We start from the raw sequence: 23330 nt of genomic DNA on the forward strand, positions 1-23330 counted from the left end.
TGTCACCAGATGCTCTGATGCTGTGTGGTCGCCAGGGTGGGCTTCTCCATTCTCTGCAGGAGTCTAACAGGGCACATTACAGTGTCCCCTGTTCTGTCCACACGTAATAGCAGCTGCCAACCAGCTGCTGATGTCTGTGATGTTCTTCCAGGTGTCCTGGGAAGATGTCCAGTGTACCTATGGAAATCATCACTACCGCTGGTAAGAGAAGTACTTGGGGGAATGGGGTCCCCTGGGTTCTTGGAGCTTTATGAAATCTGCACGGATGAACTATTGCCTTTATCCGAGAGTCCCCACTGACTACCATTCAGCCTCATCTTTCAGCAGTCATCCCTGGCACCACACTTCCCTCAGAATTTAGACTTAAGTAAAGCACTGGCATAAGTCCCAATACCATGTCCATCATCTTCTGTAACTGTGTACCTGTATTTTCTGGTCTCTATGACCCTGTCCTAATTTATCTTCTGAGCAAGTGCCTAGTGGTGTTTTGATAATCACGGTCTCTCCTACTGCGCAAAGCCTTTACTGATGGGCCTCAGCGGATTGGCGGGGCTATCTTATCAGTACCGCGCTAACCGATTGCACCGCTGGAGCTCCAAAGGCAGGGCTATCTTATTGCTTTCGTTGCTTTTTGAGCAGGCCTCCTTTATTACACTTCAAAATGTTTTTTGATTTTGCGACTTTTCCCCTCACACCAGACCATGTGCTTTTTTTTTTATTTTTTTTATTTTTGTTGCTGGTTCTTGGGTTTGAAGTCTAGGCCTAGGCATTGAGCTTTTTCACTCAAGGCTAGTGCTCTACCACATGAACCACAACTCCACGGCCTGCTTTTGTGTGGTTAATTTGAGATAAGAGTATCAAAGACTTTTCTGCTCTGCTGGCTTTGAACCTGAATTCTCCGATCGGAGCCTCCTGAATAACAAGGGTTACAAGTGTGAGCCAGTGGTGCCCAGAAGAGCAGGGGCCAGGACCACTCTTCTCTTTCTCAGTAAGCATCAGGACATGATACTGACGTAGTCATTAACCTAGAGAGAAAAGCTGGATAAAGTTAAGGCAGAGATTTTTATATGTACTGGAGGTGGAAATGGAACTGACGGTGTAGGTAGTGGAGGTGGTATTGGGGGTGACAGTGTAGGTAGTGGAGGTGGTATTGAGGTGACAGTGTAGGTAGTGGAGGTGGTATGGGGGTGACAGTGTAGGTAGTGGAGGTGGTATTGAGGTGACAGTGTAGGTACTGGAGGTGGTATTGAGGTGACAGTGTAGGTACTGGAGGTGATATGGGCGTGACAGTGTAGGTAGTGGAGGTGGTATTGAGGTGACAGTGTAGGTAGTGGAGGTGGTATTGAGGTGACAGTGTAGGTAGTGGAGGTGGTATTGAGGTGACAGTGTAGGTAGTGGAGGTGGTATTGAGGTGACAGTGTAGGTACTGGAGGTGGTATTGGGGTGACAGTGTAGGTACTGGAGGTGGTATGGGGGTGACAGTGTAGGTACTGGAGGTGGTATTGGGGTGACAGTGTAGGTAGTGGAGGTGGTATTGAGGTGACAGTGTAGGTAGTGGAGGTGGTATTGGGGTGACAGTGTAGGTACTGGGGGTGGTATTGGGGGTGATGGTGTTTGTACCAGGTGATATTCAGCTACATCAGAGGTTTGATTTCATAATTAATGGATTAGGTGGAGTTTATGTTTGATATCTTCCTTTTGCCTACTTTTTATGTTTTCATTTTATTTATTCTCAAAATTTCTCTTAGGTGCCTGTTCTTAGCCAATTTTTGGTTATTCATTCCCCTGTGATTTAGAATAGGGGTTAGCAAACTTTCTCTGTAGAAGTTAGAGAGGAAGTACTTAGGGTTTTGGAGCATAGCTTCTGTAGCTGTTACTCAGCTTTGCCCTTGCAACATGCAGGGTGCCACAGACAGCACGTGAATGAATGAATGTAAGTGGCCATGTTCCAATTAAGTTTATTTACAAAAAACAGGCTTGGAGTTGGCTTATAGTCCCATAACATGTCTGTCCCTGGTCCTTTCCTCCTTCCTTCCTTCCTTCCTTCCTTCCTTCCTTCCTTCCTTCCTTCCTTTCTTTCTTTCTTTCTTTCTTTCTTTCTTTCTTTCTTTCTTTCTTTCTTTCTTTCTTTCTTTCTTTCTTTCTTTCTTTCTTCCTTTTAGTCCTGGGTTTGAACTCAGGGCCTGGGTGCTATCCCTGAGCCTCTTTGTATTCAAGATTAATGCTGTACCACTCGAACCACAGTGCTACTTCCAGCTTTTTCTGAGTAGTTTATTGGAGATAAGAGTCTCACAGACTTTTCTGTCCAGGCTGCCTTTGAACCATGACCCTCAGATCTCAGCCTCCTGAGTAGCTAGGATCAGAGGCATGAGCCGTTAGCACCATGCTGTCCATGATTTGTATGTTAGCTAATAAGAACTTGCAGGTTAGTTTCCCAAGTCACTATTTTCTTTCCCTTTGATGAGACGGACAGGTTAGGTAGATGAAGGTTTGCTTCATTATCCTGGAAATTTGGTCCTATTGTGAATCAATAATATATCCCCTCAACTAGGCACTGGTAGCTCACTCCTGTCATCCTAGCTACTGAGGAGGCTGAGATCTGAGGATTGCGGTTCAAAGCCAGCCTGGGCAGGAAAATGTTTGTGACTCTTATCTCCAAGTAACTGGCTACAGAAAACTAGAAATGGCTTTATGGCTCAAGTGGTAGAGCCCTCGCTTTGAGCTGGGACAGTGCCCAGGCCCAGAGTTCAAGTCCCACAACCCACCCAAAAATACATATAGCCTTTCATTGTAAATGTTTAATTTTGCTATGCTGATAAATTTCTCTTTATAGGCAGGAAACTGCATATCTTCTGGTTTACATGAAGATTAGAGGTTAATGGATATACTCTAAACCTTCAGAGACTGACAAATTCATTTCTTTTCCTGTCATTGGATCTGCTGAGTCTTCTAGGAGATTCTACAATGAGGAAAAACATAAAAACTGTAATAATTTAAATCTTAAGTTATAACCATGAATGGTTACTGGTGTGGTTTGGATGTGGTTTGTCTCCAAAGGTCCTGTGACAGAGGCCTGGTCCCTTGTCTAGCAATGTTGTGGGGCAGAATCTTTTGAGAGTTGAGGCTTGTGCAGGGCATCTGTGGCTCATGCTTGAAATTCTAGCTACTCAGGAGGCTTTGAGAGTTCAAATCCAGATAGGGCAGAAAAAGCCTTGAGACTTACCTTCCATTGACAACTGAAACAAAAGCTGGAAGTGGAGCCATTGCTCAAGCGCTAATGTGCCGGCTCGGGTGGAAAAGCTCAGGGATGGACTGCACCTAAGCCCCACGTTCAAGGCCCAGTAGTGCCCATGAACTATTTCAGCTAGGCCCCCATCTCCCTAAGTTTCCACAGCCCTTGAAAATGTCCCACACCTGGAGAGTAAGCATTCAACACAGGAGCCTGTGTAGGAAATTCTTATCCAAACCATAACTCTTGTGAATGAGGCACAATAAGTAAATAAAGTTATTTCTTTCAAAAGGAGTGTAGTGTGCAGCTTAATGGGGTAATTAAACACATATGCTGCTAACGGCTTGTGCTATAAACATATAGCTGTGAAACAAAGGCCACTGGATCGTTTCAAGAAGTTGCGCTCCTCAGGACCCGGGCTGCGGTGAACACTAATGCCCAGCAGAGGGCGCTCTGGGCCTGTGCGCTGTCCTCATCAGGACCCGGGGTGCGGTGAGCACTGATGCCCACCAGAGGGCGCCCTAGGCTTGCACACTGTCCTCTCATCAGGACTCGGGGTGCAGTGGGTCCCGATTCCCACCAGAGGGCATACTAGGCGTATGTGCACTGGCCTCCTGGCCTCAGGACCTGTGGCATAGAAGACATGCAGAGGCCATGTCCTATGGACTATGAGTCCCGGCACCCTGAAGCTGAGAAAGCGCACAGGTGAAGTGGTTCTGTCTGACTCCATTCTGGGAAAATGATCAGAGTCGGATTTAGAGTTGCTTCAAATAAAACACAAAATGAAATGGATACCATGGATGTATTACAGTAACAACTAGGACCTGAAATATATATATATATTGGTCCCCTCGTGGGGCCTGAACTCTGGGCCTGGGCGCCGTCCCTCAGCTCTTCAGCTCAAGGCTAGCGCTCTACCACTTGAGCCACAGCGCCACTTCCGGCTTTTTGCTTTTTGCTTATGTGGTGCTGGGGAATCGAACCCAGGGCCTCAGGCATGCAAGGCAAGCGTTCTACCACTGAGCCACCTTCCCAGCCCCTGATCTATTAACCTCTAGTACATTGCAGTGCACATTGAAAAGTTCCACAAAATGTACAATGCTTTTATGGGGATATGTGAGGACTGGTTTTTAGTGTTAACATCCTCCCTGTCTTAAATGATACTTGACTAGATGATAATGATTAGCTATAACTGATTTATACTATAAAGGATTTAAACATACATAAGGGTCTAGGGTTGTTCTGACACACCACTGCAGACTGGGTTGTTTAGAGATCTGTGTTCATAGCTGTGAAGTTTAGCAGCATGGAATATGTGTCTTCTGGGCCACATTCCCTCAGGAGGTACAAGGCACTGTGAGTTCTAGGTCTTCTCTCAGCTTCTGAGCCTGTGAGAGCAGAGTGACGTCTCTGCAGAGGATCATCCCTGGGTGCATTTCTGGGACCCGATTTCCCCCTTTTAGGGGCACAATAACAAAAGGAACTGGAGTTGATCTCCTGCCAAAGCCTACTTCCATATAAGGTCACATTCCCAGGTATTGGGTGATGAGAGCATGCATACATGAACTTTGGGAACACAACCCATTACAATGTACCTGCCTCTGCTGGGCAGCCTCTACCTCCATATTTTACCTCCCTATTGATGGGGCTCCTCTGGAGCCCCATCTCCTTCCTGGCACCCAGCAGATCACTGCTGGCCCTGACTGCTGGCTTGAGCTGACACTGAGAATTCACTGAGAGCTGGTGTAGGGCAAAGGGTCTCCTAGACTGTTAAGGTCCCAGACTGTGTGAGGAAAACTAAGCCGAGAAGCTGACCCTTTATTAAAAATAAAGAGAGGCCACGAAGGGAGACCTTAAAACGTATTTCACATGGAATTCCCCCCTATGTCATACCCTGCCCAATTAGAACGGTGCCTGCCGTGCAACGTTGTGTATTCCACCCCGTGATCGATTGCCTCCTGCTTCAAGGGAGTCGATGCCTCGGTGTGCACATTGTGCATCCTCCTGTAGCTATCTCTGTAATAAAGCTCCCGTAGCTGTCTTTGTAACAGCCCCCAGCTTCAAGGATGCAGGGCCTATAACATCATGTTTCCAGAATATACAAACCCCAAGAGTAAGAATATCCACTTGCTTTGTGTGGGGACCCCAAATTTGCCCGCCAATGCAAGCCAGAATGATAGGTTAGTTCAAACAGTTCCTAGGAGTCGGACTGTAACCCACCAGCCACGGACATAAACATGCAACCCTTATGTGCTGTTACAATCCCGTTGGCCACCTGTGTGTGGCCAGGCGTGGATGTTGCCTTTAAAAACCCTAGCTTGTGGGTTGTTCGGGGTCACAGTTTCAGCTCCCGGGTCTGTGCTGCGTCCCTGGCCGGTTAGCTCTCCACTTCCACAAGAAAGTCATCTTTTTAAGTGAGGCTGTCTGAACAGTGGACTTTTTCCCCCGTAACACTGGGACAAGACTGCTCTGGGGTTGGGACACTACAGTTTGCAGCAGGACCAAACAGAGGCTGGTCTGTCTCTGGCACTGAGGCTTTGGGACACTTCATCAGGGCTTCAAGTTTTCCAGGGTCCTGGGCAGAAGTAGCTGCAGCTACAGGCTAGGAGGAAGAGTGGAGCACTGCAGGGGTGGGGCAGGAGCAGGAAGTGAGCGGTCCAGGGGCCGGGCTGGTGGGACGCCAAGGGTCTTGAGGACAGTGTGCATACCTGGAGCACCATCTGGTGGGAAGCAGTGGTCACTGCACCTCTCTGGTCCTGAGATGAGGAAGATCATGTGCAGGCCTAGACCACCATCTGGTGGGAAACATTGGTCACTGCATCCCCTGGACCTGAGAAGAGGAGGATCATGTACACAGCTAGACCACCATCTGGTGGCAATCAGTGGTCACTGCACCCCTTGGTCTTGAGGAAAGGAGGACGGTGAGCATGCCTAGGGCACCCTCTGGTGGGAAACGGCCCTCATTGCACCCCTGGTCTTGAGAAGAAGAGCAAGGTGCTCACCTGTCTAGCGCGCCCTCCGGTGGGAATCAGCTATCACCGCACCCTAGGTGCTGAGGAGAGGAGGACAGTGTGCAAGCCTAGAGCACCCTCTTGTGGGAATCAGTGCTCACTGCATCCTCTGGTTTTGTGGGCGGAGCAGAGCAAGAAGTGAGCAGTGCAGGGGTGGGCTTGTGGGAGGATCTGGGGTCCTGAGGAGGACAGTACGCAAACCTAGAGCACCATCAGGTGGGAATTAGTGAACACTGCATACCTGGCCAGGACAAGAGGAGCACAGTGTGCACACCTAGAGCGCCCTCTGGTCAGAATCAGTGCTCACTGCCCCCTCTGGTCCTGAGAAGGACAGTGTACATACCCAGAGCGCCCTCTGGTGGGTATCAGTGTTCGTTGCACTCTCTGGTCCTGAGAAGAACAGTGCACACACCCAGAGCGCCCTCTGGTGGGAATCATTCTTGAAAGCAGCCATCAATTAAGAAAGTGTTAAAGCTCAACACTTCACTCTACTTTATCCACTGCAGCCCCTGGTCCCGAGAAGGACCGTGCACACACCCAGAGCGCCCTCTGGTGGGAATCAGTGCTCACTGCACCCTCTAGTCTTGTGGGAGGAGCAGAGCATGGAAGTGAGGGGTCCAGGGGCAGGGCTTGTGTAGGGGCAGAGAATGATAGGGGTGGGGCAAGAATGAGTCCAGAGGCGGGGCTTGTGGGGAGGCAGAGCACAGGAGGGGTGTGGCAAAGGAGAAGTGAGTGGTGTATGGATGTCAGTCAGGGTACATATTAGGGTGTGTGATGGGGTATAGGTTAGGGTACATGTATGTGTCGGGTTACACATTTGGGATACACATAAGACGGTTACCTGTAACGTTTGGACAATGTATTAGAATTTAGAGTATTTATTAGGGTATGTGCTACGTTTAGGGTAAATGTGAAGTTGTAGTTTGTTAGGGTACATTCAGGGTACAGGTACAATTTACAGAGTATGTGAATGGGTACTTGTTACCATATGGGTTCGTGTCCAGAGCATGTTTATTGTGTTGGGAATCTGTTAGGTTTAACATACATGTGAAAGTAATGGCACATATTAGGGTATGTGTTTGAGTCCATGTCCATGTATGTGTTAGAGTTAGGGCACTTGATAGGGGGTTACGGTACATGCTAGAGTGTGTGTTAGTTAGGGCACATATTAGGGTACGTATTAGAGTTAGCATACTTCACAGGGGATTCGTTAGGGTGAAGGTACATGTTAGGATATGGTTGAGTCACATGTTAGGGTACATTAATTTTTTAAATATGTGTCAAGGTACTTGGGGTATATGTAAAGGTCAGAGTTAGAGTATGTTAGGGTACATTCAGGGTACATGTAAGGTTACCTGTACGCTTTATAGAATGTGTTAGGGTATTTGTTATTATATGCGTGTCTAGAGTATGTTTAATGTGTTAGAGTACTATTGGGAAATCTGTTAGGGTTCAAAGACATGTTAAAGTCAGGGCACATATTAGGGTGTACATTGGGTTACTTTAAGGTACAAGTTTGAGTGTATTTAAGGGTATTTGCATGGTTTTGAATAAGTGTTAGGGTCCTTGTTAGGGTATGAGTTAGTGTTTAGAGTACATGTTAGCAAACAGGGCATGTTTTGTGCACATGCTAGGGTACATGTATGACTTGAAGCACATGTTAGAGTACTTGTTACATGTAAATGTTTAGAGTGTGCGTTACAGTATGTGCTTGGGTATGTGTTAAGGTTACAGTTATGGTTTGGGTTAGGCAACACGTTAGGAAGTATGTTGGGATAAGTTTAGGGTACTTGTTAGGGTATATGTAAGCTTTACAGTACATGATAATGGTTAGGGTCTGTGTTAACCAGTAGGGTACATGTTAGAGTATTTGTTAGGGTTTGGCTTAGGGTTAAGGTATGTATTGGGTATGTTTGGGGTACATGCTAGTTTACCTATAAAGTACCTGAATGTATTAGAGTGCATGTAAGTCGTTGTTACCACACATTTCAGCGTTTAGAGTGTATGTTATGGCATGTGTTTGAGTTAGAATGAAGTTTATGGTATATGTCAGGGTTCGTGTTAGATTAGGGTATGTGTTAGGGTTAAGGTATATGCTATAGTGTATATTAGGGTTATGGTTTGGGTTAAGGGCAAGTGTTTGGGTATGCGGTAAGGTGAATTTGAGGTAGATGATAGGGTGTACGTAAATGTGCCTGTATGGTTTACAGTACTTGTTAGGGTACTTGATAGAATGTGACACTGTTTACTATATTTGTTAGGGTACTTATTAGGGTATGCGGTACAGTTTAGGGTTTTAGAGTAAGATATGTGTTAGGATAACTGATAGGGTACATGTTGGAGCATGTGCTAGGGTTGGGGGTTAGGGTCAGAGTCAGGGTCATTGTCAGTGTTAGGGTTATAGGTTAAGGTTATCGATCTGGTGAGGTTAGGGCTAGCATTTGGATTATGGGAATAGGTCAGGCTTAAGGTCAGGAAAGGGTGTAGGGAAAATATGGGAGACAAAGGGTGAGGTTGGGGATGCACTTGAGGAAATTTTAGAGTAAGGGTCCAGCAAAGGTTTAGGGTTAGGGAATGTGTGAGGAAGAACTCTGTGGGATGGGTTGGGGTTATGGATATGGTATGGATATGGAGTAGTCTTCAAGGTTGATTATAGAACAGGTGAGGATTAGGGAACTTGTTAGGGTTGGGATTGCAGAAAGTGTGGGTTGTGCAGTTATGTAGGGATTGGGGTTAGTAGATGGTTTAGAGTGAGACATAAGATTGGTGAGTAGCTGGGCTGGGAAGGTGACTCAGTGATAGAGCGCATGCCTTGCATGCCTGAGGCCCTGGGTTTGATCCTCAGCACTACATAAGCAAAAAGAAAAAAAGCCGGAAGTGGTGCTGTGGCTCAAGTGGTAGAGCGCTAGCCTTGAGCTGAAGAGCTGAGGGACAGCGCCCAGGCCCAGAGTTCAGGCCCCACGACCGGACCCAAAAATAAATAATAAAAAAAAAAGTAAAGCAGAAAAAAGAGTCGTTTTTCTATCATTGCTGAGAAGGAATACCGTCTGGCGCTCCGTCTGGTGGTCTGCGCCTCCCTTCAGAGTTCTGGCTTGGCCAGGTGCAAGCTGGGAACAGAGCAGCGGATGCATCGAGGAGGCGCCGCTCCTGTGCTCTGGAGAGTCCCTGGAGCTGGTCTGTTCTATGGAATCCATTGGGGCCAGGCGGGGCATGCCCGGCAGCCCCCGGCCGGCCCGGCAGCATGTGCCCACCTCTCTGCGCCGCTCAGGGAGTTCAGCTCCTGCTCTGGCTTTTCTGTGGCAAGCCTTTGCCCCTCCACTGAGGCTGCCGGTGTACCATACCCTTCAGAGTGCGTAGAGCACAGCCTTGTTCCCTTCCCGAGGCTTAAGTTTAAGAGGCGCTGTCAAATTCACCACCAAGAATGCTTCTCCCTTCCTGAGCGCCTGACATGTGGTACCTCCTGACCTCTTTTGGGAGTTGGGAGAGTCAAAGGCAAGGTGGTGAGTGTTCACGTAGCTAGGGGTCGTGAGGACATGGGACTTGTCCAGCGACCGCTCTGATGCGCTGTTACTTTTTTTTAACCAGTGTTTGTCCAGCACGATGCTGCTCAGCTCTACCTCACATTCTGGAACCTTCTTAAGGATCAAATAGATGATGTGGACTTGGTAAGAGCTGAAGCTGGAATCCCAGGACCTGTAGAGGTCGCTCACCATTGTGCATTTGTAGTAAGGGATCCGTGGAGACCGCTTGCCACGGTTCCTGGTGTCCTTCCCGGTACCTGCCGGGAGCGTCAGGGCTCGTCAGTCCAACAGGTCCAACTGTGGCCATAGCCTCACCCGTCCTTGGCGCCTTCTTGCAGGTAGAGAGGCTGCAGGCCCTGTACACGATCCGGGTGAAGGAGTCCCTGGTTTGCCTCCTCTGTACCAGAGAGAGCAGTAGGAACAGCAGTATGCTGACCCTCTCCCTCCCTCTCTATGACGTGGACGCAAAGCCTCTGCAAACACTGGTGAGAGACTGGGTGAGAAAGGGTCGCCCCGCCATGCCAGTTCCCCCCGCCATGCCAGTTCCCCGTGTCCTTCCACCCGCGGACACTAACAACTCTGTTTCACTTGCACGGCTCTAGGTGGCCAATTTCTTTGAGCAGCAGCAGAAGTTCTATCCTGTTTCTCATTTTCTCACCCTCGTATTAACCAGGGCTCCTTGTGTTTTCTCCGCCAGTGGGTGGAAGATCCTGACAGATGTAGCGCTGGTAGTGGGGTGCTTGGGGGACTGTGGGGGAACCTGCAGCGGAGCTCAGCCCTCACCTGTGGGGTGGCCGCGTGCCCATGGAAAGGGTCTGCTGACGCGGCCTTTCCCTGCGGCCTCCGCCGGCAGGAGGAGGCCCCGCGCTGTTTTTTCCACCCCAGGGAGTTAGCCAGCAAGAGCAAGTGATTCTGCGAGGCCTGCGGGACGAAGACGCGTGGAAGCCAGGTGCCCACCCTCAGGTTCAGATGCGTCTCCGGGGCGGTCTGTTGCTGGGCCACGGCTTTCCAGACACTTCCGGGCCCTTCCTGATGGCGCATGGGGTGGGATGTGGGTGAGGCTAGTTCCGACCCTCGGGCTTCTCATAGACGGGGCTGTGGATGTCGCTTCTTGACCACAGTCTTCCACCAGGAGTGGCAGGTGACGGCATGAGGCTGGGTGGGGGCGGTGGGGTTTCCTCTTTGGTTTTAGAGACGCTCCCTACAGCAGACTCCTAGTTTCTGAGGGCCAGGCACCTCTGCGGAGCCCTGAGCAGCTCACGGCTTTTGTCTGAGGTCCATAGTGCTGTGCCGGCCAAGCGTCCCCTGAGTCTCCAGGGAGAGGAATGGATTCTGGCATGGAAGCCTTCAGCTCCCCAGTGTGTCCCCCGCACCCCTCCCCCTGGGGAGGAGAACGAGCCACCAGGCCCGGCGTGTCTCAGGATCTTCCCGCAAGCGCCTCGGGGCCCCGTCTCACAGTGAGTTTTGCTTTTGCAGGTCTTGAGGATGACGCATCTGCCCCAAACCCTGACCCTTCACCTGATGCGATTCTCCATTCAGAACTCACAGACGGAGAAAGTCTGCCACTTGCTGCACTTCCCTCAGCGCTTGGATCTCAGTCAGGTTCTTCTGGCTGAGCATCAAGACTTCACTGAGGACGCAGAGCAGGTGAGGTGTTCTGGATCGATCCTACCAGACGCGGCGTCCTCCAGGTTCAGCGCTCTTACCCCTCGACTGCTAGATGGCACCGACTGGTGAATCCCCTGGTTCAGGCTCCCCAGGCCCGGGTTAGCGATTTGGTCTTCAGCTCACCTCCACAGTGTGAGGGCTCGGAGCAGCCCGGTGCTGGGTGCGCAGCGCCCCCGGGAGGGGAGCCAGGCGTGGTGAGCTCAGCCTCTGAGCACTGCTCTGTCTGAGGAAGTGTGCCCTCTGCGGGCTAGGCGGGGCCCGCACCGAGGACAGGCTGGCCTCAGGTTGCTGCGAGTCACAGAAGCAAAGGCATATTCAAGGCAGAGGGCTTAAAAACATTTTAAATTCAATTTATTTATTTATTGTTCAGCCAGTATGTTGGCACGTGCCTATCTTCTTTGCGGCCGGGAGACGTAGACCAGAGGGGCATTGGTTCAAGGCCAGTGTGAGCTACACAGTTAAGACCCTGCCTCACAAATAAAAGAAAGGCTGTTTTTGTTTTTTTCTAAGCATTATTGATTTTAATGACCATGTGGTCCCCCGGGGTCCATGCTGGGGTTATCATTATAACAATGTCACCACAAGCCTTTGCTGTTCCTAGTGTTAGTTTCTTTAAAGATTCAGAACAAACCTGCCTTATTTCCAGTGTTGACACATGGAAAATATTTGTGTGTAGGGATTTCAGTGTGGTGCTGTGACGTACGCATGCCGGAGGAATGGTGTCTTGTGGTCTTGGCACTGACTAATGTGTCACGCTGGGCCTGTAGCAAGCACATCGCCATTCACCATCTGAGCCAAGCCGCTGGGCCTTTTTGCTTGAGTTCTGTTATCAGGCAGTGGTTTGTTTTTGTCCAGGCCTGACCTTGGACTGCTCTTCTACCTCTGCCTCTCCCAGGGACAGGCTTCCGGGTGTGCACTTGTGTCTGGCTTGTCTGTTGAGATCGGAGTCTCACTAGCTTTCTGGCCAGGCTGACTTTGTCCACAGCCTTTCTGATCTCCCCCTATGGAGAACCTGGATTATAGGTGTGCAACTGCACCCATCCTCAAATTTTGGAAAGATTAGCTCAAGCTAGACAACATACTTATCACTTCACCTGTGTCTTTGCGGTGAGCGTATGTAAAAATTCTTGAAAAGCATTTTCCGGTGTGGAACACATCGATACCTTATGACATTGTTCTGAAACCCATTCCTCCCGTCTAACTGGAAGTTTGTGCGCTTTGATCAGCATCTTTCATTACAACCCCTAATAACCACTGTTGGGTTTCTGCTGCTATGGTTTCTTTTTTGAAAGAAAGAAATACTCTTGACTAACAAAAAAGTCAGCCCAAACTCTCACTACTAATGTTCCCTTTTCTTTTAAACAGTTTTCTAAGATTTTGAGGGAGTGGAACACTTCATGGACACATGTAGTAGAGACTTTGCGTCTGTAACATTCCTCTTCGTGTCCTACTGTCTTTGTAAGGTTTCTGTCCTGCCATTTCACTGTCCGTTTTCGGGTTCTTTTCTGTCAGCGTTTTGTGGATATTCTAGTTCCATTTCTTCTCCTCACCTTTTTGAATGTCACCTCATATTTCTCACAGTTTCATTAACCTCAAACTGAAGACTTTCAGACTATGTCTTCTGTTCAGATGGTGGCATGTGTCTATCAGCCCATTAATCATAGGAAGCCTGAAGCGGGGGAAATCATGTTCCCGACGTTTGCCTGGGGAAGGACAAAACAGCACAGAACAGAGCTAGGGGCGTGATTCAATGGTAAGGCTCCTGCCTGGCACGCAGGAGGCCCTGGGTTCAAACTGCAACTTCCAAAACAAACCAACAAAAACAAAGAAGAAACCAAGGTGAAACAAAAAGTTCACAACCCCTTCCCCCCCCCCAAACCAAACCAAAACAAATTCCCTTCCGATAACTTGTCTGCCAATGTTAAAAAACCCTTCTGCATGGTTAACAGAGACCTCCTCAGAGTTCCCACTTGGCAAAAATTGAACATCCCCCACTTACTGGTCGTGCGTCTGATATAACACAGGCATCACAGTTCTGGTTTGTGATGCTTCTCTTCAACTAGCTGTGAGATTCTGCAGGTCAAGGTCTTTTCTTCGAGCTCCTTGGAAGTATCAGTGCCGGGCCTAGAGCAGGCAGTAAACAAGTGCCTGGCAAATATGCTTCCTCATTAAAGACCAGGGCTGGGAAAGGAGGGATGGGTCGCTTACAGCCTTGTCCTCTTCCAGCGTGAAGCACAGTATGAACTCTTCGCTGTGATAGCCCACGTAGGGATGGCAGACTTCGGTCATTACTGTGCCTACATTCGGAATCCAGCGGATGGAAGATGGCTCTGCTTCAATGACTCCAATGTTTGTTGGGTGAGAACCATCATCTAAACTTTCCTCCTTCTCTGAATTAGCCACCTTCAATAAATTCTCAGCTCAGAGTTGAAGACGCATTATGGTCTTGTAGTTTGTGTGTAGGAGCTGGGGAGTTTTGTGGTTCAAAGCCATTCTCTAGGTTTATTGCTTTATTTATTTATTTTCTTGCTTGTCTTGGGGCTTAGACTCAGGGTCTGGGTGCTGTTCCCCAGCCTCTTTGTGTTCAAGGAGAGTGCTCTACCTACCACTTTGGCCACAGCGCCACTTCCGGTTTCTTCTGTATGTGGTACTGAGGAATGGAACCCAGGGCTTCATGCATGCTAGGCGAGCACTCTACCACTGAGCCACCTTCCCAGCCATGGTTTATTGCTTTCTAAGCATCTGTTTGTGTCAGTGTTAGGTTTCTGGTGCTCTTAGCCCCGTACCTTGAAGGTTTATGCTTTGTAGGAAACGTCTGTGGAGCGAGACGTTAAAGATGCAAGGTGTAAAACTCTGGGATAGGTGTAAGCATTTCAAGGTGAGTGGGGACATCACAGAGGGTCTCAGGATGCACGGCGTTGTGTCACCAGATGCTCTGATGCTGTGTGGTCGCCAGGGTGGGCTTCTCCATTCTCTGCAGGAGTCTAACAGGGCACATTACAGTGTCCCCTGTTCTGTCAACACGTAATAGCAGCTGCCAACCAGCTGCTGATGTCTGTGATGTTCTTCCAGGTGTCCTGGGAAGATGTCCAGTGTACCTATGGAAATCATCACTACCGCTGGTAAGAGAAGTACTTGGGGGAATGGGGTCCACTGGGTTCTTGGAGCTTTATGAAATCTGCACGGATGAACTATTGCCTTTATCCGAGAGTCCCCACTGCCTGCCATTCAGCCTCATCTTTCAGCAGTCATCCCTGGCACCACACTTCCCTCAGAATTTAGACTTAAGTAAAGCACTGGCATAAGTCCCAATACCATGTCCATCATCTTCTGTAACTGTGTACCTGTATTTTCTGGTCTCTATGACCCTGTCCTAATTCATCTTCTGAGCAAGTGCCTAGTGGTGTTTTGATAATCACGGTCTCTCCTACTGCACAAAGCCTTTACTGATGGGCCCCAGCGGATTGGCGGGGCTATCTTATCAGTACCGCGCTAACTGATTGCACCGCTGGAGCTCCAAAGGCAGGGCTATCTTATTTGCTTTCGTGGCTTTTTGAGCAGGCCTCCTTTATTACACTTCAAAATGTTTGTTGATTTTGCGACTTTTCCCCTCACACCAGACCATGTGCTCTTTTTTTTTTTTTTTGTTGCTGGTTCTTGGGTTTGAAGCCTAGGCCTAGGTATTGAGCTTTTTCACTCAAGGCTAGTGCTCGACCACATGAACCACAACTCCACGGCCTGCTTTTGTGTGGTTAATTTGAGATAAGAGTATCAAAGACTTTTCTGCTCTGCTGGCTTTGAACCTGAATTCTCTGATCTAAGCCTCCTGAATAACAAGGGTTACAAGTGTGAGCCAGTGGTGCCCAGAAGACCAGGGGCCAGGACCACTCTTCTCTTTCTCAGTAGGCATCAGGACATGATACTGACGTAGTCATTAACCTAGAGAGAAAAGCTGGGTAAAGTTAAGGCAGAGATTTTTATATGTACTGGAGGTGGAAATGGAACTGACGGTGTAGGTACTGGAGGTGGTATTGGGGTGACAGTGTAGGTACTGGAGATGGTATGCGGGTGACAGTGTAGGTAGTGGAGGTGGTATGGAAGTGACAGTGTAGGTAGTGGAGGTGGTATTGGGGTGACAGTGTAGGTAGTGGAGATGGTATTGAGGTGACAGTGTAGGTAGTGGAGATGTTATTGGGGGTGATGGTGTTTGTACCAGGTGATATTCAGCTACATCAGTAGGCTTGATTTCATAATTAATGGATTAGGTGGTGTTTATGTTTGATATCTTCCTTTTACCTACTTTTTATGTTTTCCTTTTATTTATTCTCCACATTTCTCTTAGGTGCTTGTTCTTAGCCAATTTTTGGTTATTCATTCCCCTGTGATTTAGAATAGGGGTTAGCAAACTTTCTCTGTAGAAGTTAGAGAGAAAGTACTTAGGGTTTTGGAGCATAGCTTCTGTAGCTGTTACTCAGCTTTGCCCTTGCAACATGCAGGGTGCCACAGACAGCACGTGAATGAATGAATGTAAGTGGCCATGTTCCAATTAAGTTTATTTACAAAAAACAGGGTTGGAGTTGGCTTATAGTCCCATAACATGTCTGTCCCTGGTCCTTTCCTCCTTCCTTCCTTGCTTCCTTCCTTGCTTGCTTTTTTCCTTCCTTCCTTCCTTCTTTTCCTTCCTTCCTTCCTTCCTTCCTTCCTTCCTTCCTTCCTTCCTTCCTTCCTTTCTTTCTTTCTTTCTTTCTTTCTTTCTTTCTTTCTTTCTTTCTTTCTTTCTTTCTTTCTTTCTTTCTTACTTTCTTTCTTTCTTTCTTCCTTTTAGTCCTTGGTTTGAACTCAGGGCCTGGGTGCTATCCCTGAGCCTCTTTGTATTCAAGATTAATGCTGTACCACTCGAACCACAGTGCTACTTCCAGCTTTTTCTGAGTAGTTTATTGGAGATAAGAGTCTCACAGACTTTTCTGTCCAGGCTGCCTTTGAACCTTGACCCTCAAATCTCAACCTCCTGAGTAGCTAGGATCACAGGCATGAGCCGTTAGCACCATGCTGTCCATGATTTGTATGTTAGCTAATAAGAACTTGCAGGTTAGTTTCCCAAGTCACTATTTTCTTTCCCTTTGATGAGACGGACAGGTTAGGTAGATGAAGGTTTGCTTCATTATCCTGGAAATTTGGTCCTATTGTGAATCAATAATATATCCCCTCAACTAGGCACTGGTAGCTCACTCCTGTCATCCTAGCTACTGAGGAGGCTGAGATCTGAGGATTGCGGATCAAAGCCAGCCTGGGCAGGAAAATGTTTGTGACTCTTATCTCTAAGTAACTGGCTACAGAAAACTAGAAGTGGCTTTATGGCTCAAGTGGTAGAGCCCTCGCCTTGAGCTGGGACAGTGCCCAGGCCCAGAGTTCAAGTCCCACAACCCACCCAAAAATACATACAGCCTTTCATTGTAAATGTTTCATTTTGCTATGCTGATAAATTTCTCTTTATAGGCAGGAAACTGCATATCTTCTGGTTTACATGAAGATTAGAGGTTAATGGATATACTCTAAACCTTCAGAGACTGACAAATTCATTTCTTTTCCTGTCATTGGATCTGCTGAGTCTTCTAGGAGATTCTACAATGAGGAAAAACATAAAAACTGTAATAATTTAAGTCTTAAGTTATAACCATGAATGGTTACTGGTGTGGTTTGGATGTGGTTTGTCTCCAAAGGTCCTGTGACAGAGGCCTGGTCCCTTGTCTATCAATGTTGTGGGGCAGAATCTTTTGAGAGCTGAGGCTTGTGCAGGGCATCTGTGGCTCATGCTTGAAATTCTAGCTACTCAGGAGGCTTTGAGAGTTCAAATCCAGATAGGGCAGAAAAAGCCTTGAGACTTACCTTCCATTGACAACTGAAACAAAAGCTGGAAGTATAGCCATTGCTCAAGTCCTAATGTGCCGGCTCGAGTGAAAAAGCTCAAGGATGGACTGCACCTAAGCCCCGCGTTCAAGGCCCAGTAGTGCCCATGAACTATTTCAGCTAGGCCCCCGTCTCCCTAAGTTTCCAGAGCCCTTGAAAATGTACCACACCTGGAGAGTAAGCATTCAACACAGGAGCCTCTGTAGGAAATTCTTATCCAAACCATAACTCTTGTGAATGAGGCACAATAAGTAAATAAAGTTATTTCTTTCAAAAGGAGTGTAGTGTGCAGCTTAATGGGGTAATTAAACACATATGCTGCTAACGACTTGTGCTATAAATATATAGCTGTGAAAGCAAAGGCCACTGGATCTTTTCAAGAAGTTGCGCTCCTCGGGACCCGGGCTGCGGCGAACACTAATGCCCAGCAGAGGGCGCTCTGGGCCTGTGTGCTGTCCTCATCAGGACCCGGGGTGCGGTGAGCACTGATGCCCACCAGAGGGCGCCCTAGGCTTGCACACTGTCCTCTCATCAGGACTCGCGGTGCAGTGGGTCCCGATTCCCACCAGAGGGCATACTAGGCGTATGTGGACTGGCCTCCTGGCCTCAGGACCTGTGGCATAGAAGACATGCAGAGGCCATGTCCTATGGACTATGAGTCCCGGCACCCTGAAGCTGGGAAAGCGCACAGGTGAAGTGGTTCTGTCTGACTCCATTCTGGGAAAATGATCAGAGTCGGATTTAGAGTTGCTTCAAATAAAACACAAAATGAAATGGATACCATGGACGTATTACAGTAACAACTAGGACCTGAAATATATATATATATTGGTCCCCTCGTGGGGCCTGAACTCTGGGCCTGGGCGCCGTCCCTCAGCTCTTCACCTCAAGGCTAGCGCTCTACCACTTGAGCCACAGCGCCACTTCCGGCTTTTTTCGTTTTGCTTATGTGGTGCTGAGGAATCGAACCCAGGGCCTCAGGCATGCAAGGCAAGCGCTCTACCACTGAGCCACCTTCCCAGCCCCTGATCTATTAACCTCTAGTACATTGCAGTGCACATTGAAAAGTTCCACAAAATGTACAATGCTTTTATAGGGATATGTGAGGACTGGTTTTTAGTGTTAACATCCTCCCTGTCTTAAATGATACTTGACTAGATGATAATGATTAGCTATAACTGATTTATACTATAAAGAATTTAAACATACATAAGGGTCTAGGGTTGTTCTGACACACCACTGCAGACTGGGTTGTTTAGAGATCTGTGTTCGGAGCTCTGAAGTTTAGCAGCATGGAATAAGTGTCTTCTGGGCCACATTCCCTCAGGAGGTACAAGGCACTGTGAGTTCTAGGTCTTCTCTCAGCTTCTGAGCCTGTGAGAGCAGAGTGACGTCTCTGCAGAGGATCATCCCTGGGTGCATTTCTGGGACCCGATTTCCCCCTTTTAGGGGCACAATAACAACAGGAACTGGAGTTGATCTCCTGCCAAAGCCTACTTCCATATAAGGTCACATTCCCAGGTATTGGGTGATGAGAGCATCCCTATATGAACTTTGGGAACACAACCCATTACAATGTTCCTGCCTCTGCTGGCAGCCTCTACCTCCATATTTTACCTCCTTATTGATGGGGCTCCTCTGGAGCCCCATCTCCTTCCTGGCACCCAGCAGATCACTGCTGGCCCTGACTGCTGGCTTGAGCTGACACTGAGAATTCAATGAGAGCTGGTGTAGGGCAAAGGGTCTCCTAGACTGTTAAGGTCCCAGACTGTGTGAGGAAAACTAAGCCGAGAAGTTGACCCTTTACTAAAAACAAAGAGAGGCCACGAAGGGAGACCTTAAAACGTATTTCACATGGAATTCCCCCCTATGTCATACCCTGCCCAATTAGAACGGTGCCTGCCGTGCAACGTTGTGCATTCCACCCCGTGATCGATTGCCTCCTGCTTCAAGGGAGTCGATGCCTCGGTGTGCACATTGCGCATCCTCCTGTAGCTATCTCTGTAATAAAGCTCCCGTAGCTGTCTTTGTAACAGCCCCCAGCTTCAAGGATGCAGGGCCTATAACATCATGTTTCCAGAATATACAAACCCCAAGAGTAAGAATATCCACTTGCTTTGTGTGGGGACCCCAAATTTGCCCGCCAATGCATGCCAGAATGATAGGTTAGTTCAAACAGTTCCTAGGAGTCAGACTGTAACCCACCAGCCACGGACATAAACATGCAACCCTTATGTGCTATTACAATCCCGTTGGCCACCTGTGCGTGGCCAGGCATGGATGTTGCCTTTAAAAACCCTAGCTTGTGGGTTGTTCGGGTCGCAGTTTCAGCTCCCGAGTCTGTGCTGCGTCCCTGGCCGGTTAGCTCTCCACTTCCCCAAGAAAGTCATCTTTTTAAGTGAGGCTGTCTGAACAGTGGACTTTTTTCCCTGTAACACTGGGACAAGACTGCTCTGGGGTTGGGACACTACAGTTTGCAGCAGGACCAAACAGAGGCTGGTCTGTCTCTGGCACTGAGGCTTTGGGACACTTCATCAGGGCTTCAAGTTTTACAGGGTCCTGGGCAGAAGTAGCTGCAGCTACAGGCTAGGAGGAGGAGTGGAGCACTGCAGGGGTGGGGCAGGAGCAGGAAGTGAGCGGTCCAGGGGCGGGGCTGGTGGGACGCCAAGGGTCTTGGGGACAGTGTGCATACCTAGAGCACCATCTGGTAGGAAGCAGTGGTCACTGCACCTCTCTGGTCCTGAGATGAGGAAGATCATGTGCAGGCCTAGACCACCATCTGGTGGGAAACATTGGTCACTGCATCCCCTGGACCTGAGAAGAGGAGGATCATGTACACAGCTAGACCACCATCTGGTGGGAATCACCGCTCACCGCACCCCTTGGTCTTGAGGAAAGGAGGACGGTGAGCATGCCTAGAGCACCCTCTGGTGGGAAACAGCTCTCATTGCACCCTTGGTCCTGAGAAGACGAGCAAGGTGCTCACCTGTCTAGCGTGCCCTCCGGTGGGAATCAGCTATCACCGCACCCTAGGTGCTGAGGAGAGGAGGACAGTGTGCAAGCCTAGAGCACCCTCTTGTGGGAATCAGTGCTCACTGCATCCTCTGGTTTTGTGGGCGGAGCAGAGCAAGAAGTGAGCAGTGCAGGGGTGGGCTTGTGGGAGGATCTGGGGTCCTGAGGAGGACAGTACACACACCTAGAGCACCATCAGGTGGGAATTAGTGAACACTGCATACCTGGCCAGGACAAGAGACACCCTAGAGCGCCCTCTGGTCAGAATCAGTGCTCACTGCACCCTCTGGTCCTGAGGACAGTGCACTCACCCAGAGCGCCCTCTGGTGGGAATCAGTGTTCATTGCACCCTCTCTTCCTGAGATGGACCGTGCACACACCCAGAGCGCCCTCTGGTGGGAATCAGTGTTCACTGCATCCTCTGGTCCTGAGAAGGACAGTGTATACACCCAGAGCGCCCTCTGGTGGGAATCATTCTTAAAAGCAGCCATCAATTAAGAAAGCGTTAAAGCTCAACACTTCACTCTACTTTATCCACTGCAGCCCCTGGTCCTGAGAAGGACCGTGCACACACCCAGAGCGCCCTCTGGTGGGAATCAGTGCTCACTGCACCCCGTGGTCCTGAGAAGAGGAGGACAGTGCACACACCCAGAGCGCCCTCTGGTGTGAATCAGTGCTCACTGCACCCTCCAGTCTGGGAGGAGCAGAGCATGGAAGTGAGGGGTCCAGGGGCAGGGCTTGTGTAGGGGCAGAGAATGATAGGGGTGGGGCAAGAATGAGTCCAGAGGCGGGGCTTGTGGGGAGGCAGAGCACAGGAGGGGTGTGGCAAAGGAGAAGTGAGTGGGCCTGGGACGGAGCTTGTGGGAGACCCCGGGGACCTGAGGAGGACGGTGCACACACCTAGAGCACCCTCTGGTGGGAAGCAGCGGTCACGGCACCCCCTGGTAGTGAGGAGGACAGTGCGCATACCTAGAGCACCCTCTGGTGGAAAGCAGTCCTCACTGCACTCAGTGTCCTCCATGGACAGTGCACCTGCCTAGAGCACCTTCTGCCTAGAGCAGGGAAGTGCGCAGCCCAGGGGCAGGGCTTGTGGAAGAGCAGAGCACAGGAGCATTTTGGGTGCATATAAGGCTCACTTAGAGTACACGTTAGGGTACTTGTTAGGGTACATGTTAATGTTTACCATACATTTTAGGGGTGAGGTACATTTTTAGGTACATAGGGTGTTAGAGTTAGAGTACATGCTGGTGTATGGATGTCAGTCAGGATACATATTATTAGGGTGTGAGTATGGGCCAGAGTTAGGGTGTGTGATGGGGTATATGTTAGGGTACATGTATGTGTCAGGACTAGGGCCTGTGTCAGGTTACACATTTGGGATACACATAAGGTTACCTGGATGGTTTGGACAATGTATTAGAATTTAGAGTATTTATTAGGGTATGTGCTACGTTTAGGGTAAATGTGAAGTTGTAGTTTGTTAGGGTACATTCAGGGTACAGGTACAATTTACAGAGTATGTGAATGGGTACTTGTTACCATATGGGTTCGTGTCCAGAGCATGTTTATTGTATTACAGTATATTGGGAATCTGTTAGGTTTAACATACATGTGAAAGTAATGGCACATATTAGGGTGTGTGTTTGAGTCCATGTCCATGTATGTGTTAGAGTTAGGGCACTTGATAGGGGATTTGTTAGGGTTATGGTACATGCTAGAGTGTGTGTTAGTTAGGGCACATATTAGGGTATGTATTAGAGTTAGCATACTTCACAGGGGATTCGTTAGGGTGAAGGTTCATGTTAAGACTATAGCACACGTTAGGCTATGTGTTAGGGAACACTGAGGATACATGTTAGGTGCGTGTAAGGACTTGTGTGGTTTACAGTACTTGTTAGGGGATGGTAGGGTGCATGTTAGGGTACATATTACGGTTAAGGTACATGTTAGGATATAGTTGAGTCACATGTTAGGGTACACTTAAATTTTAAAGTACGTGTCAAGGTACTTGGGGTATATGTAAAGGTCAGATTAGAGAGTATGTTAGGGTACATTCAGGGTACATGTAAGGTTACCTGTATGCTTTATAGAATATGTGTTAGGGTATTTGTTATTATACGCATGTCTAGAGTATGTTTAATATGTTAGAGTACTATTGGGAAATCTGTTGGGGTTAAAATACATGTTAAAGTCAGGGCACATATTAGGATGTACATTGGGTTACTTTAAGGTACAAGTTTGAGTGTATTTAAGGGTATTTGCATGGTTTTGAATAAGTGTTAGGGTCCTTGTTAGGGTATGAGTTAGTGTTTAGAGTACATGTTAGCAAACAGGGCATGTTTTGTGCACATGCTAGGGTACATGTATGACTTGAAGCACATGTTAGAGTACTTGTTACATGTAAATGTTTAGAGTGTGTGTTACAGTATGTGCTTGGGTATGTGTTAAGGTTACAGTTATGGTTTGGGTTAGGCAACACGTTAGGAAGTATGTTGGGATAAGTTTAGGGTACTTGTTAGGGTATATGTAAGCTTTACAGTACATGATAATGGTTAGGGTCTGTGTTAACCAGTAGGGTACATGTTAGAGTATTTGTTAGGGTTTGGCTTAGGGTTAAGGTATGTATTGGGTATGTTTGAGGTACATGCTAGTTTACCTATAAATACCTGAATGTTTTAGAGTGCATGTAAGTCATTGTTACCACACATTTCAGCGTTTAGAGTGTATGTTATGGCATGTGTTTGAGTTAGAATGAAGTTTATGGTATATGTCAGGGTTCGTGTTAGATTAGGGTATGTGTTAGGGTTAAGGTATATGCTATAGTGTATATTAGGGTTATGGTTTGGGTTAAGGGCAAGTGTTTGGGTATGCGGTAAGGTGAATTTGAGGTAGATGATAGGGTGTACGTAAATGTGCCTGTATGGTTTACAGTACTTGTTGGGTACTTGATAGAATGTGACACTGTTTACTATATTTGTTAGG

At 48.2% G+C, this 23330-nt stretch overlaps 1 protein-coding gene across 1 annotated transcript in view; it reads left to right on the forward strand.

Moving 5' to 3' along the window:
• Positions 1-23330, forward strand: part of LOC122101675 (ubl carboxyl-terminal hydrolase 18-like) — a 33010-nt gene that overhangs the window by 634 nt on the left and 9046 nt on the right. The window contains exons 2-6 of the mRNA XM_042672149.1: positions 152-201; positions 3854-3934; positions 9324-9589; positions 9826-9905; positions 10100-10246. Coding sequence (XP_042528083.1) covers positions 152-201; positions 3854-3934; positions 9324-9589; positions 9826-9905; positions 10100-10246 — 624 coding nt within the window. The remainder of the gene's footprint in view (positions 1-151; positions 202-3853; positions 3935-9323; positions 9590-9825; positions 9906-10099; positions 10247-23330) is intronic.

Source organism: Dipodomys spectabilis, unplaced genomic scaffold (assembly GCF_019054845.1).
Source record: "Dipodomys spectabilis isolate Male_0828 unplaced genomic scaffold, ASM1905484v1 ptg000671l, whole genome shotgun sequence".
NCBI lineage: Eukaryota > Metazoa > Chordata > Mammalia > Rodentia > Heteromyidae > Dipodomys > Dipodomys spectabilis.